A 14974-nucleotide genomic window follows, 5' to 3' on the forward strand; every position below is an offset into this window, starting at 1 on the left:
CCACAAAAGGCATGAATTAAGAAATACTAAATTCTAGAGACTTAATCTATTTCTGCATTTTAAACAAATTTACAACCATTACCAAGGGGTGAAAATTAATGCTGAAGTTATTTTTCAAATCTATATACCAAAATAATTCTTACAAGTTTTCCTCTCTGAAACACACTTTACAGTAGAGTTCTAATGAAAACAAACAGTACAAAATTACTTCCACCATATATTGTGAGAGGAAGGTATTAACTTTGCAAATTTACACTAAATATTTCATGACTTCGGCTAGAATGCTTTTTGTGTTGTAGTTTCTGCACAGTCTGTTCAGTGTGTCGTGCTGTATTGACCAGTAATTTTATTCTAGAAACTCTGAATGTAAGAGACAAGTCCTAAATGGATTAAGACAGATCAGCGGTTTGGCTCTGGTGCCTGTGTTCCAGAAATACATTTCATCCCTATTCAAGGGGATCTGAATCTATTTTTTCCTTGCTTACTAAGCTTAATGGGTGCAAAAGCAACTCATTGCCCTCCCTTCCCCTCCCCATCAGATGCAGATTGTCACTTGAGTCATTCTGATCTGTAACTATCAAGGTATTACTTCCATTCCTGCACCTGACAAGTAAACATGTATTTTCATACTTGTTAGTATAGCACAGGATTACCCCTCCTGCCAGAAGCAGGCTTCTTACAGCTTCATTTTATTAATAGAAAGTAACTAAGTGCAGTAATATCTAGTATGACTGTTTACAGCTGGCTGTTTCAGAAGTAAAACAACTTAGGAGTAACAACTTCTGGTGTCACTCTGAAGTAAGCATCCCAGCTTTTTTATACAGTCTAACAACATGCTGGAGGAGATTTATTCCTCCCACAGTCAGCTTTTTGTGAATAGGGCAACATTTCTTTCTGTGTTTTCCCAGCTGCTGCTTCCTTGTTTCCTTCAGATGAATATTGTTAAAGAAATTCTGAATTACCATTGCGCACAAGATGGGGAAGAATAAACTTTTCAAAGTCCTATTGCTCGCTTTGTTTTTATAATCCTAGGGTGCTGTTTTGTCTTATATATTGAGTTGATTATTGGTACTTGCAACAAATCTTAGGTCTGTAAGATGTGTGAGATTGGTAATGGAACTTTTATGGAAACCTTATCCTGTTCTGCATAATTTCTTTGTCTCAATAACAGGCTGTGGTCTGCCCTGCCTGTGTGAGCTACTAGAGCTGTCTGCCAGAGATCACTTTCAGCACACCCTTTAGAGAACTTTGTGCCGAGCATTCCCTTCTTATAATAGGATTTATTTTGCATATGGGTAAGAAGAAATGTAGCCCACATTTGTCAGAATTAGTGCAATGTGAATACTGAAACATGCAGCTACACATTTGACAAACACTGCTCAAAGAATAGCACTGTAAACAATTTTAAAGAAGTTTCTGTAATAGCATTTTAATGTGAGAGCTCCTGTAGTTATTCCTTTGTGCCTTTCAGTCTTAGGAAACTATTGCCCTACTTCTGATTATTTCTTTTTATGAGAAATAGCAATACTTATTCCAACATGGACTTAAGAAGCGAACTGCTATGTTCACAGAAGTCTGAATTCTAGGCATTACAGAAACAAGAATGTCTTCAGGTTCTGAAATATGTTAGTGTACAAGAAAGTGTTCTCTGGGAAGGGAAAAAAAAATCCCAGCCCTTTTGATTTTTTAATTTTTTTTTTAATAATTATCACTAGAGTGGTATGACAGTTTCATTAAGCAGTACTGCTATCTAGCAAAATATATCATGAGCTGCAGGAAACATCCTGTAGAACAAAAGAAAAAAAAAAGAAAAATGGAAGACTATATAAAAACTTGTTATGTTTCAATCTAAAGGAGTTAGTCATATCTGCTTTATAGAACAGAAAGATGTTTTAGTCATTAAGGTCATAAAGTAAAAGCAGTATTGGAGAATGGACACACTGCAGAAAAATGCTTCTGTAAAAAGAGGACAAATGATCAGGTGAGTATCAGGAACAATTAAATCAGCAGCTTTCTAGTGGTTTGGTTCAACAGACTACAAACTTAAAGCAGAAATCTTTGTTAATACTTTTGATGAGAAAATACTTCCTTTTGTTCACAGATCTTTCTTAATGCTTGGAGGAAACACTTTTTATTCTTTATAGAAGGAGTCTACTTCATTTCGGTATTTCTCGAGCACAGCAAGACGCTTCAGCTTCATTGTGGGACCTTAAAAGAGGGAGAATCAATTCCAGAAATGGGAACAAAAATTCCTACTCAGTTTGTGCTTCAGTGCCTGAGTATTTTATTGAAGAGCCTGTTGGGAAGAACACGCTCCCCTCTCAGCACAGATAAATGCTAAAAGTGAGAAGTAAGTGTGATATGTGAGGTTGCCTCCACATAAGCATGAGGACTTATAGGGAGCTGCAGATAAAGTGGTAACTGGCTACTATTTTTTTGCTAAAAATACATTTTTAGAAGCTTTTAAATGATTCCCAGTTTATTCAAAGAGCCTGGTAATATGCTTTGGGCTCCATTATCAGGCTTCCACTATCTTGCTGCTTTTTTTTGTTTTCTTTTAAAGAGAAACTTATGATGCCTTAAGTTTTAGCTTTTATGTTTTCCAGATTAGGACTACTTTAGTGTATAGCTCTCCAGCTCCATAGCCTGTCAGCTACTGTTCCCCCACTTTATTCAGAAAAAAAAGTTTCTCTCTAGGCCTGAAACCCAAGGTTACCTTATTTTCACAGGCCCCAAAAAATGTAAACTACAGTGAAGGGAATGAGATTCCACTGTCTGAAGCTGTAACTGGACATTAACGTCCAATATGCAAATAGACCAAACTTAGATCTGTCCAATCAACATGTGATAGTTGTCCATCTTGGGTGTGACACTCTCTGTGACACTCCTGCACTTTTATTGAAAGGCCTTCACAAGGTGTACCTTGTGAGGGCCTTTCAATAAAAACCTATCCTTTCTCTTAACTCTGTCCAGCCTCTGCTCTAGGTAGCCATTCCAGGCATCACTTTCACTATTGTTACAGGAAGTTATTAATACTTTAATGCACATGGAATTTACCAAAATTGCTTAATTACCCAAAACAATCGGACATTTAAGAGCTCTACATGCAAATGAGCACAGATGCATAAATGTGTGCGCAACAAAAACTCCAATTTTTGTATTTGTTACCACACACTGCGTAACCATTTTTTCCTCCTGTACTGAATATTCTTAGATTAGCAGCCTCCTAACTTTGTGTACCTCAAGATAAAACAGTAAGTCTTACCTAGTTCTCCCCCAGAAATGGAAAAATCTCTTGGCAGGACGATCCATTTCTGAATGCAGTGAACCCTGTTGGTAGCAGTGCTGTTGACTCTGTCGATTCCCTCCTGGATGGCTCTGTAGATCGCCTCGTCTCTTGTGGCTACAATCTCGGACACTTTGGTGGCTTTACTGCCACTCCTCTGGCAGAAGTCTCTGGCTTGCTCTGTGAGAATGTCAGTAGGATCAGATGTATCTGGGTCCAGCACACTCTAAAATACCAAATGAAGTGAATCATTAAACATTCACTCTTAAAAGGCATTAACAGAATCTCCTACCAGGCCCTCCCCCTTGGGAAGAAGGCTCAGGATAAACACACAAACATTCTGTAAGCCTTAAAAAGCAGAAACACCTACAGATCATAAAGGGCTTTACTTTCCACTTGGCTACCAAATGTAAATATTTTCAGTTTATATGCAGATGTCATGAACAGATTTGAAACATGGGAATGAATTAGGCCACAGAGTCCATCTCTGACCTTGAATTTCTGCCATATTTTCCAAATGACTCCATTGTTGCAGGGAAACATTTAGCTCATGTTCAATGGAATTATTATGGTGTAATGTAAACAGCTTGAGATAGAAGTGTTCCTAGACTTCTTAAATTAGTATTTCTATTGTACCTGAAGATAGAGAGTATCAGTCATAGAGGTAAACAACTTCAAAACACCTAAATGGCATTCACTAGGTATGTTCACAGAACTGAAGTGCAAATGTTTCAGGAGAACAGTGATTTCTCTATTGAAGCTTATACCACAGCAAGGCTATTAATTATTTTGTTCCATGGTCATCATTCTTGTGCTATAAAAATAACAAATTGTAGAGAAATGTTTCTGTTGGAAGGTTTCTGAGTTTGCCCATAACAGAAACATTTCTTGGTTTTGCTCATGTGTAAGCATAAAAACTATTGTTGTTTTCTGTTACAAAGGCTTCTCAATCTTCCAGCATTTCTTATATAAAAATTTGCATTTAAATAGAAAATAGCTCTTATTGTACATGTAGGAGAAACAGCAGTAAATATGTGGATGTTTAGCAAAGCAGGTAACCCTAGGTTTACATTTGTCTGTAGTTGATACATATTTTTTCCCCCTGCTAATATCTTCCTATCTAATTTTAGGTCTTTTAACAAATGGTTCAAAATTATTATTCTTTTGTTAGGTGCAGGTGTATAACTTCACTGAAGGCAATATTAAAATTGGTTTACCTTTAGGGTCAGGAACATAGACAAAAACTTCTTCTTATCTCCAATCACCATAGCATTACTAACAATTGGAAGTTCTTTTTTAACAGCATCTTCAATTGGAATTGGAGGCACATTTTCACCTCCAGCTGTAATAATTAAATCTAGGTAAAAAAAGAAAGGCTATTAGTTGCATTCAAATAAATTCCAGAGATCAGGCTGATGTCTGGCTCAACCTGCTCTTCTTATTCTGACATAAAAAATACGAGATCTCTTTTCCAAGACAATATTTTTCAAATACCACAAATCCTATTAAATAGCTTCAAAAGAAAAATGCTACTATTTTTCAAATGTGTGCTCAAGTTCTCAGCTATCCCTCAGTATATTTGCTCCAGATATTTTTTACATTATCCAGTAACAGCTTATTCTCAAGGGACTGTTACATAACTGGAATTTTTCTTTGAGAGATCATCTCTTCCAAATTAGCATAGGATTCACCCACTATTCTATTATTACTATCTCACCAAAAAGCAAGTTCATTGTTATCATGATTAAAACCAATTCTTGAATCCACCAAGAGGGGTCAGACAAAAATAAGTTACTACTGGAGGAAGGTTTGATAAAAGCAACATTTGTTCTGAAGTGTAATATATATTTCCATGAAATTATTACAAACTTGAGTATTCTCTAAGTAAATAGCAATTCTTTGCTTTTGTTATATTGGTGACTTCCAGTTGTGCTCAAATAATTGTTTTTGCAGCAGTTCAGAACATGCTTCAACAAATAACAGAGACACACTTCTATAAGTCTAACTTTTCCTTTCATTCCACCCTCCTTTTGTAATAGCCTTGTCTTTGTCTCAGATCCTCTACCAATCTCTCTGGCCCTTAGTTTTTTATTGTCCTTATTTGGACTTGGATTTAAAACTTCCATGAAACTGGACATACAGTTATTTTATCTCAGATTGTCTACCTATCCTGTCATTTAGAGTAACTGCTATTAGTTCAGCAATCCAGACAGATATAAGAGAAACACAAATGTTATGAATTGAGACAAGGGGTTGTTATTGCTGTGCTAAAGGAAAATTAGTCAGACAAGAAAAGTTAAAATCAAGACAGCTGCATTTGGTGCAGGCTATTAATGCTACCAACTTCAGTCCTGATTCCTAGCAGGACATGATGGCACCTGTGACAAATTCACTCATCTGTTTTATCTCCCTAGTGATTCATCTGAAGTTCTGAGATGATATTTACTCAATTCTTAAATCCTCCTCAGTTACACCTTGCCTGTGACCCATCCCACTGTCTGAATAGGTATTATGGAGAAAGCCTCCAAGTCAGCAGTGACTAGTGTCAGTCTCATGAGCCTTCAGCCAGTGTCCTGTAGTAACCCTGTAGTAACACCTCAGTGCATGGCTTCAGCTGGAGCTTTCCCTTCTGCTCTCCAGCTTCAGCTCTGGTCTCTGCAAACACTTAACCTAAGACCCCAGAGGAACCAACCTCTGACCTACAGCACCAATTTCTCTGTAGCAGAGGGTGCTTCTCCTTCCCCTAAACATTCTAATGTGCAATTAAGACACTGGCAAGATTCAGAGGGAAACTGGACAGCTTAATGATATCATTCAAATCAAACACAACACATTAAACCTGTGTTAGTAGTTTATATTGCTAATTGGAATTAATACTGAGTAAAGGAGTGGGAGATGAAAAGCCTGGTTGTAGGAACTGAATCATCTCCACCTACTACAGACTAGAGGGAACCTTCCCTGAACACAAAGCACACTGTGGTTTTCTCATAGGAAAGTTTATTTTACCTTCCTGTTAGGGCAGTGCTGCTGGTATTAGAGGAAAGACACTTCATTAGATGGACTACAACTGAGAGATGACTGAATAGTGCTGAACACTTACCATAAACAGAGAGCAAGATTTTGCCTATTACCTTTAATTCTTCCAGTGACATAGAGAAAGCCATCATTGTCTAGCTTTCCTAAATCTCCAGAATGCAGCCACCCCTCCTCATCAAAGGCTTCTTTTGTTCTGTCTTCCATATTTAAATAACCCATGAAAACAGTCCTTCCCCAGAAACAGATTTCTCCATTGCCTTCTGAATCTTTGTCCACCAGTTTCACTCTGCATCCAGGTGCTGGTTTACCACAGCTACCAGAGAAGAGCAGAAAAACCCCACAAGGATCACAGAAACATCAAACATAATACTGATAAGCTGGCCTGAAACTGCCAAAGTATCTGTGACTGCAATTATCACCATGCTGTAACTGTCCAACAGCCAGGGAATACTCCTTCATTAGGGCAGATTTGTCAGGGTGTCTGAGCACTTTCTGGCAGTCTGTCTTGGCCCGTGCTTGCTGCTTTTCCCCCCTGTATCTGCAGGCATAAAAGCACTTTTGGTTTTGAGGTCTTGCATTTCTCCCTTGGGCAAGGGCTAGGGTTTATGTCAGATGTAGTCACTGTGTTTGGCTATAATGCTGCAACTCAGTTTCAGTGCTCCTGGCACTGCGCTATGGAGTCAACCTGCTCAAATTCTGACCTGGAAATTATTCTGACTCCCAAAGTCACAACAGAGTGGCAATGCCCTTGGAAAATAAAATAAGCTGCAGTATCTTTGCTGACGTTAATAAATATTTTTTCATAGATAAAATGAAACAGATAATATTTAAAAAATAGTAATAAAAGCAAAATTACCTGTGCTGCCTGTAAATGTAAGGCCCAGACAGGCAATGTGGGCCTGTGGTCTCACTCATCCCATAGGCCTCATACAGGGTGATGTTCAGACCCAAGAAGAAATACAGTGTTTCTGTATTGAGAGGAGCAGCACCAGAAAAGTGCTTCTGACAGGAGGAGAGCCCCAGTGCACTGCGGATTTTTGCAAGCACTAAGTAGTCTGCTAATCTTGTCCAGAGCTGCTTTAGATCACTGCTGAGTACAAAATACACAAGTCAGAGAACCTAGGAAGTTTTCAAAACACAATCAGGCATAGATTTTGTTTGGACATGTGTTTGTCATTTGATTTTGGGTGTTGACAGAAGTTAGAACATAAGTAAGGTGACACATTCGTCCTCCTTTCATTTATTTGGTGTTTCTCCTACCTTTGCAGCTTTCCTACCTCCAACTCTTTAGGTATCTGAATTCAACAAATACATAAAGAATCTGTAAAAACGTATTTTATACAACACAGCTCTTGTATACGTGTTTTTTCATCAGTTAAATGTGTCTCTGACAACCTACACCATTGAAATCTGAAATTTGCAAGATCTATCTGAGAAACTGAATGATAAGACGAGCAAAGGAATATCATGGAATGATATTTTGGAATACCATTCTGCATAAGAAATTTCCCCCACTTCATTGTGAAAAAATTCATATCAATAACAATTGCTAACTACACCCTCCCCCCTGCACCATATTTGCTGTGTTGCCAAGCCAGACTTTACCCACTTATACAAAGAGTCTCACTGAGGCTTCATGGTTTATTACAAGCAAATTGCTACTTTCAGGTTGCTGGAAATCTCACTCATTGTACTACACACCTGTTTGAGCCATTCAGGTTCCTCTCCAAGCTAAGTGACATAGCCCAGGAAAGCATTTTCTTCTTCAGAAATCCTGACTGAGCAGAAGCATCCTTTAACTTCTCCATGATTTTCTCCCATACTCGGGGAACTCCCATGTGAGATGTTGGCTGCACTTCTTTTAGTGTGTTGATCAAGCTGCCCTGTTATAATAATGAAGTAATTTCAACAAAAGGCACACAGCAGAGAGAAGGAGTTTTGGTGAAGTAAAACCTGAATGTTTCATTTTGTAGAACATCACTAAATATGTAGAACATAAAAAAGGGCTGGCTGAGCTCCCTTCAGTCACCCATATGCACTGATATGTGTCTGACACACTGGGGGAGGTACATACACAAGGAGAAAACCACACATGGTGAGTTCCTCCAGCATCCCTTTTCTCCAAAAACTGCTTATACTTCTTTTGCCTTAAAAGAACCTTATGAATATGAAGTATATATTTTAATTAGAATCTAGAGCACTGGGTCACAAATACAATAAGCTTTATTGTTCCATAACTTTTACAATAATGGACTCTCAATCTTTATCTTCTACAACTTTTCAAATATCATATTCTCTCCTTGGGATGTTTTCTAAGAGAAAGAAGTGCAATCTTAATTAGATGTAATGTAAGACAAGGTACCTTTAGAGCATCTGGCTCAGCAAAGTAAACTTGCTCTCCCCATTTGATTCCAGTCCACAGGTCATAGATCTGTGCAGCTATGTGGCTGAGTGGGAGATAACTGACTATAGATTCCTGCTGGACCTCTGCAGGTTGCATACCTCCTGCTTTGCTGCAATGGGCTGATGTCCAAGTTATCTGTTTAAATAAATAATACAACACATTAGGTATGGTCGGGATTTTGGTTTGGGTTTTTCTCCTTTCTTCTCTTAACACGAACTTGTTATCCTCTTGCTATGCTAATGAAACTGAAAGATCTGTGCTCACAGAAAGACATTGCAGTATTGACCACACACCAGTCTGTCAGTTCCCTGGGGACACTGCCAAAAGTCAGATTACCTTTGCAGCAATACAGAGAGCAGATAACATAAGTAAATACAGCATTTGTGCTGCCTGACTGGGCTGTGAACACTAGCAGCTCCCCAAGCCCTAGTGACACATTCAGCCAGGCAGCCGTGGGCTGGATGGAGGAGAAACAAATTGACCTGTCCCTTCCTTTCCACCTCTCCATCTTTGCAGGTTTTCTATTAAACTGGCACCTTCCACCAGTGCTGTATCTGCAAGTTAGAAAAGGAACAATAAATACTCAGTGATCAGTGAGCTCAAAGGACAATTCAGAATCAGCCACAAGATCATTGCCTGGTACTGATCATGCCCTGGCTAAGCACTCAGGAGGAAGAGAGCAGCTGTACTCTATTCCTCTGGAAGCCTCTGGGATATTCACTGCAGTGGTTCCCATGTGACACATACACACCCACCCCTCTCATGAGAGGCAGCACATACATGAACAGTTTTGAAGTTGTGTTGCTTGACTTAGTGAACCTGGATGATGTTTCCCCCTCCTTCCTCCTATTTCCCACTTTATCTCAGAAGATGCAGTTCAAGGATGCTAAATATGCATATCTTCATCATCAGAACATAGGATAGGGAAGACAAATATGAGACGGTGTGAGAGACAATGGAGAAGATATATGTGCACAAAAATAACAACCAAAATAAACAACACCCCCCAAAAAAACCAAAAAAGCAAACAAGAAAATGCCAAGCAACAAAAAGAAACAGCTCTTTCTCAGACAAGTCTGTAATCTAAACTGGGTAGTGCAGGATACAGAAATGAGAACATTCAAGATGGCAGAACACAGACATAAGCAACATATATTCCTGTTATCACAGCACATTCCTTTGTAAAAAAATTAGAAGGTACAAATGTAGGCTTGGCCTAAGGAAATAGAGATTCTCAAGAGAGGGTTTTAAGGAGCAGTGTGCTGCCAGGCCAGGCCATCCAAGTTTAGGTGGCAGCACTGGACAAGCAGCTATGGGAGACTCACACAGTAGGAAGAACAGGATGTCTTTAAGATGTGTCTGTTTTCATTGCTTCTACTTCAAGCTTCACAGTACCCAGGCACACTCACAGCAGATCTGTGAGGGTCATGCAGGACTGATTCAGCACTGCTTTTGCACATGAACGGTGGCAAACATCTCTGACTAAAGAAGGCAGCAGCAAAGCTACAGGCATGGCATGCCTTCCACTGTTTGTCAACATAAAAATAGCCTGTTTGTGATCAGCAGCCAAGAATAGTTTGGCAGCTGGCATGGAAATGACACCAGACTCCTTTGATATAAAAGAGCATAGATTTGTAACATCAAATCAGTCTTTTTGTGTCCCAAGTTCATTATGTTCTGCTTCCAGGTACTAGTGCACTAACTGCCAATTTGGGTGAATTGCTGTTTCCACATTGTGCATGTCTGCAACAATTTCTGCTTTAAGGGGTGAGGCCTCAACTTAGACCATCCCTTTGCACAGATTCTTTATGTATTCAGAAAGGCTTCCTACCACCTTCCACTCCTGCTCAGACACCAAACACATATCTTTCCAAGCAAACCTCTGTGGAAAGTCCTTTTAGCAAACAACTTTGCTTTTGTCTATAACTGGAAATTTTCTGTTTGCAACAATACAGGTAGGGTTACTGTCAGCACCAGCACTGAAACTGTATTATCCTCCAGTGATAGACATAGAAACCTGCACACAAGTCCAGGACAAAAAGCACCAAAGTAAAAAATTCACACATCCACCCCCAGTTTTAATAAAATCTGCAAAAGCAGTCCACCAGGCTGTTTTGATAGTAGCTGGCTGATGTGTATGATTTGCTCATTTCATGGTGACCTATGACATTCACTTGAGAGACTTTATGGCAATCTGTGAACTATGTTTATGAATTCATGCATTAGATCTTACAAGAAATACAGTGAATAAAAATTTCATATTCATAAAGAACTGTTCAACTTTGTGAAGGGCTGTTGGAATGGAGTTTCTTTCTTTACCTTGTTTGTACTTTACCAGAAACAGCTGACTGCCCTTTGCTTGGCAGTGCCCTCTCCACGCTGTAAAAGCAAAAGCATTTCAGGGCTCTAGGATGTACCAGGCATCTCAAACCACAGGAATAAATATCCCCACACTTTGCTGTTCCCCTGCTACAGGAGCCTAAAGTACCTACGTTGTCATGGCTCAGCATGGCTCCTTTTGGCTTCCCAGTTGTTCCGGAGGTGTAGATCAGAACACAGCACTGATTGGGCTTTTGGGAGTTAATAATGTCATCCAAAGTACTGTCAGAGACATCACCTCCCAGCTCCAGAAACTCTTCCATCTAGAACATGGAACAGAAAATACAGGATACCAAATGACTTCCTACAAACTGACACAGTACTACTGCATCTTTCCTGTCTCAAAAATGTTAGAACATTTCAGTGCCTTGTTGTGCACACATGTCCAAGGCAAGTTTCCCCAGACCTTGGCTATGGAAGAAATATGGTGAGTCTGTCTTAGAGCTTAATGTGTGAATTACAAACAGACTATTGTGCTGTCATGAATCTTTTAATGTCTAAGAAGGAATAGTAATACTGTTACTCCTCCAACGTGGATACTATGGATAAGTCACAGAGGCTAAAACTCTATTACATTCTCACACAATAAGAATGATTTTGAGTATTATTTAAAGGAATCTGGATGCATCATTTTTAAGAGTACACTTGTGACAGCCCATATATCACTCATTGTACACTATATAACTATAACTATAAAACAATTGAACAAAAAGCTTCTTTGCAAAAGCATGTTTGCACAAATTATGTGCTCTTTTATAGGAAACAGCATATGATGATGCTGTTCACAACTTCCATTCAAATTTGACTCATTCTAGAGTGACATAAAACTTTTATGACACTGGACTTTTGTGCCACACAAATTTGCCTAGAAGAATCCTGAACCTGCTCCTCTGTATTATATGGGTTGCTCCCCAATACTTCTGTGGCACACCCCAATGTGCTGTTAAGTGTAACATTGCTTGCAATGCTAATTGGAAACTAGAGTACCACAGAATTTTTAAAGAAAATTGATAACCAAATGGTCATTTTCCCATTGCAATCATGTGATTCATACTGTGCTACAGAAGTGTAATATTTAAATGCAAGGTGCAGCACCTTCATTTTTCAGCAATTACTTGGAGCTATATCTAGAACCACAAAGAAGTAATGGGGATGATGAGAAAACAGAGGTAAAAAAGGAGAGCCTCTGCTTGAGGGTAGTTAATTTCTTCTTTCAGACATCTGGCATTGCCCTGGGCTACTAAGATTACAATAGTCAGCATCTGTGGCACCTTAACTGCCTTTTCTTGGGTGGCAAGGCTGTCCCAAGAATTATTCATCAGTTTTATACTTCCTTCCAACAAACCACATCTCTGAAAAGAGAGGCACTGCACAGCTCTGTAGCAAGTCAGGGATTTGTCACATTCTATTGCTTCCCCACAGAATGTGGCTGCATCAATTTCACAAGCTCCTGGAAAGCCTGGTGGTGTGAAGGACGTAATTGTTTGTATGTCACTGAGCAGTTGTTCCTGCTCTCCTGACCATACTGTATTCTCACAGTGGAATGCACTGATCACTGAGAATCTGTTGCACAGGCTTTGTTTACTGAGCAGCACCTGCAACAGATGGTGTTGGCATTCCAGCATGTGTGGAAGGTACAGAAACAGTCACAGCACACTCCTGACTCTGCATTTGCCTTCTGGAAACACACACTGCTCAGCCAGCTCTGCCCCTGCCACCGCTCATCACACGGCACAAATCCCCGTCACCAAACACCGCGTGGGCTGGGGGTTTGCTCTGCATCACGCCTCAGCAACAATCCCTCTGCCTCTGCTGATCTGAGCTCTCATCTTTCCTTTAGATGACATAAACTCTGGCACCTGTCAGACACTCACAGCTACCCTGCTCTTCTGAGAAAATGTCCAACATGACACCTGAACACTGAACCAGTGTTTAAAAATACAGCAATTTTCACACATTTAGATTTCACTAAGTGCAAGTTGTTCAAGAGTTAAATGCTAGCACCAAGTCTTTCCAAATAGTAAGAACATCTTTGTATTAACATTTTTATTGTACAAGATGCAAGGCCTACTCTATATCAGTATGGATAGTATTGGAACAATAGCAGTTTATTATTAAGTTATATGCAAGACATTAAAAAAAGGCACAGAAAACTTTTTTCTTATCTGAATATCAAAACTGCAAGTATTTTAAAATATTTCTAAGCTGTTCACTGTTCATTATATTTTTATATACTGAATACATTATATTTCTCTTCAATATATTTTTTCAACAGCTGAAGTTTTTCAGCCTAAAATCTGATCTGTAGTCCAGTTAAAACACTGGATTTAAAAAAAAATTACCGAATTCACAGGCACCAGGGGGCAATTTTTTTTTTTAACCATTTGAGAGTACACATTCCCACCTAAAACCTACAGGTGTTTTAATAACCCAGACAAGTTAAAAAGTAGGAAGACACAAGACAGACAGTAAAGTAAGGTAGGGCTTTTCTTAAATGTGAAGTATCAAAGGTAAATTGAACAGAAAAAGCAGATAAAGCTTTTGAATGTGTTTGCTGGAGCACAGCAATGCATTCTAAACAGCAGATAATCACAGTAAAAATGTATCAAATAAATAACAGCCAGGTATTAACTGTAACACATGGGTGTAACCCTGTGCATTATTTGGTTATGCCTCTGTTCTAGTTTCACTCACCGTGTACAAATTTGGGTGTCTCTCTGCAATGGAGTCCTTATAAAGCACCACGGCCTTCAAGTGGGGCAACCGATTCCAGATCTGTTGCATTTTTTAAAACAAAGTTATTTATTACTCATATCTTGTGTGGGCTTTTATCCACTCTAATGTTACCAAAACTGTAATGGGTTGACAGCACAAAAACCTCCCATTTCCCTTCACCTCCAAATAATCTCCCCTAAACTCATCACCAGTCAGCTCAACTAGAAAGGGGGGAGGGAAGGGAAATACATAGTCTACACAGACTACACGTCTGCTCCAGGAAATCTAGTTCCAGTCAAAAGGTTTAAAAAATAGACCAGAAATGGCTCATCAGCATCCTTTCTCATAATGCACAAAAGGGCACATAAAGGAACAGTGCAGGCCAAGCTAGAAGCTGACCCAGGCCTGTGATTACCAATAAAGTCTCACAGCAAAAAGTGATGTTCAACTGCTAAAAAAAGTTCTACTTCCTTAAGGAATAAAAATCAAAGGAAGCTGTATGCACATTGTAGGGATAAATAAAAATATAAAGCTGCAGGCTTACAGGCAGACAGCAGTGGCTGCTGCTTTCAGCAGCTCTTTGTGTGCTTTGCTGGGCCTACAGGAAGCATTGATTTCACCGAATTCTGTGAGACCCCAGGCCTCATAGACACCTTTCAATTAATCACATTTTGAACTGAATTTTGCCAATACAAAAGCAGTGGCTTGATAGTAGCCAGTATGTACATATTATTAGAAGGATAGCAATTGATATGTTATTCTTTCAGTCTTGGATTCCAGAAAAAAAGTTCCAAAAAAACCCTCTGCTGGCTAAAGCAGTGCTGGCCAGAGCATTCTTTTTCTACATAATGTGTACGAATGAAACCCCTTGAGTTGTTCCACTTGGATTCTTCTCCCTGTGTTCACAACAGCATAGCCTGGTATTGTATCAATGACACTGCAAGAAGGCTTATCTGACTGTGTATTTTTATAGAATACTTACAAAAATCTCTCTTCCTCCATATTGCATATAAAACACAACTACAAAATACAAAGTAATTACTGAACAACTTATATTAAATACATTGGAAAAAAAAACCTGCATATTTTCTCTCTTGTAGGTATGTAGTCTTAGCAGAAAGCTCCATCATGGAGGGCCCTCCTGCTTCAGCAAA

General features: G+C 39.1%; 1 protein-coding gene across 2 annotated transcripts in view; it reads right to left on the reverse strand.

The window, feature by feature from the left end:
* Positions 1-467: 467 nt before the first annotated feature.
* The window catches only part of ACSBG1 (acyl-CoA synthetase bubblegum family member 1), a 32262-nt gene continuing 17755 nt past the window's right edge, over positions 468-14974 (reverse strand). The window contains exons 6-14 of one of the 2 annotated variants that reach the window (XM_059481830.1): positions 13800-13880; positions 11219-11368; positions 8685-8861; positions 8024-8205; positions 7179-7409; positions 6418-6635; positions 4504-4643; positions 3266-3512; positions 468-2208 (exon numbers count right to left, since the gene is read on the reverse strand). In XM_059481830.1, the coding sequence (XP_059337813.1) occupies positions 2132-2208; positions 3266-3512; positions 4504-4643; positions 6418-6635; positions 7179-7409; positions 8024-8205; positions 8685-8861; positions 11219-11368; positions 13800-13880 (1503 nt within the window). In that variant the 3' untranslated portion in view covers positions 468-2131. Of the gene's footprint in view, positions 2209-3265; positions 3513-4503; positions 4644-6417; positions 6636-7178; positions 7413-8023; positions 8206-8684; positions 8862-11218; positions 11369-13799; positions 13881-14974 lie in introns of both variants that reach the window. The other variant, XM_059481828.1, reaches the window with a different exon arrangement.

The sequence above is a fragment of the Ammospiza nelsoni genome, chromosome 14, assembly GCF_027579445.1.
Source record: "Ammospiza nelsoni isolate bAmmNel1 chromosome 14, bAmmNel1.pri, whole genome shotgun sequence".
NCBI classification, from domain to species: domain Eukaryota; kingdom Metazoa; phylum Chordata; class Aves; order Passeriformes; family Passerellidae; genus Ammospiza; species Ammospiza nelsoni.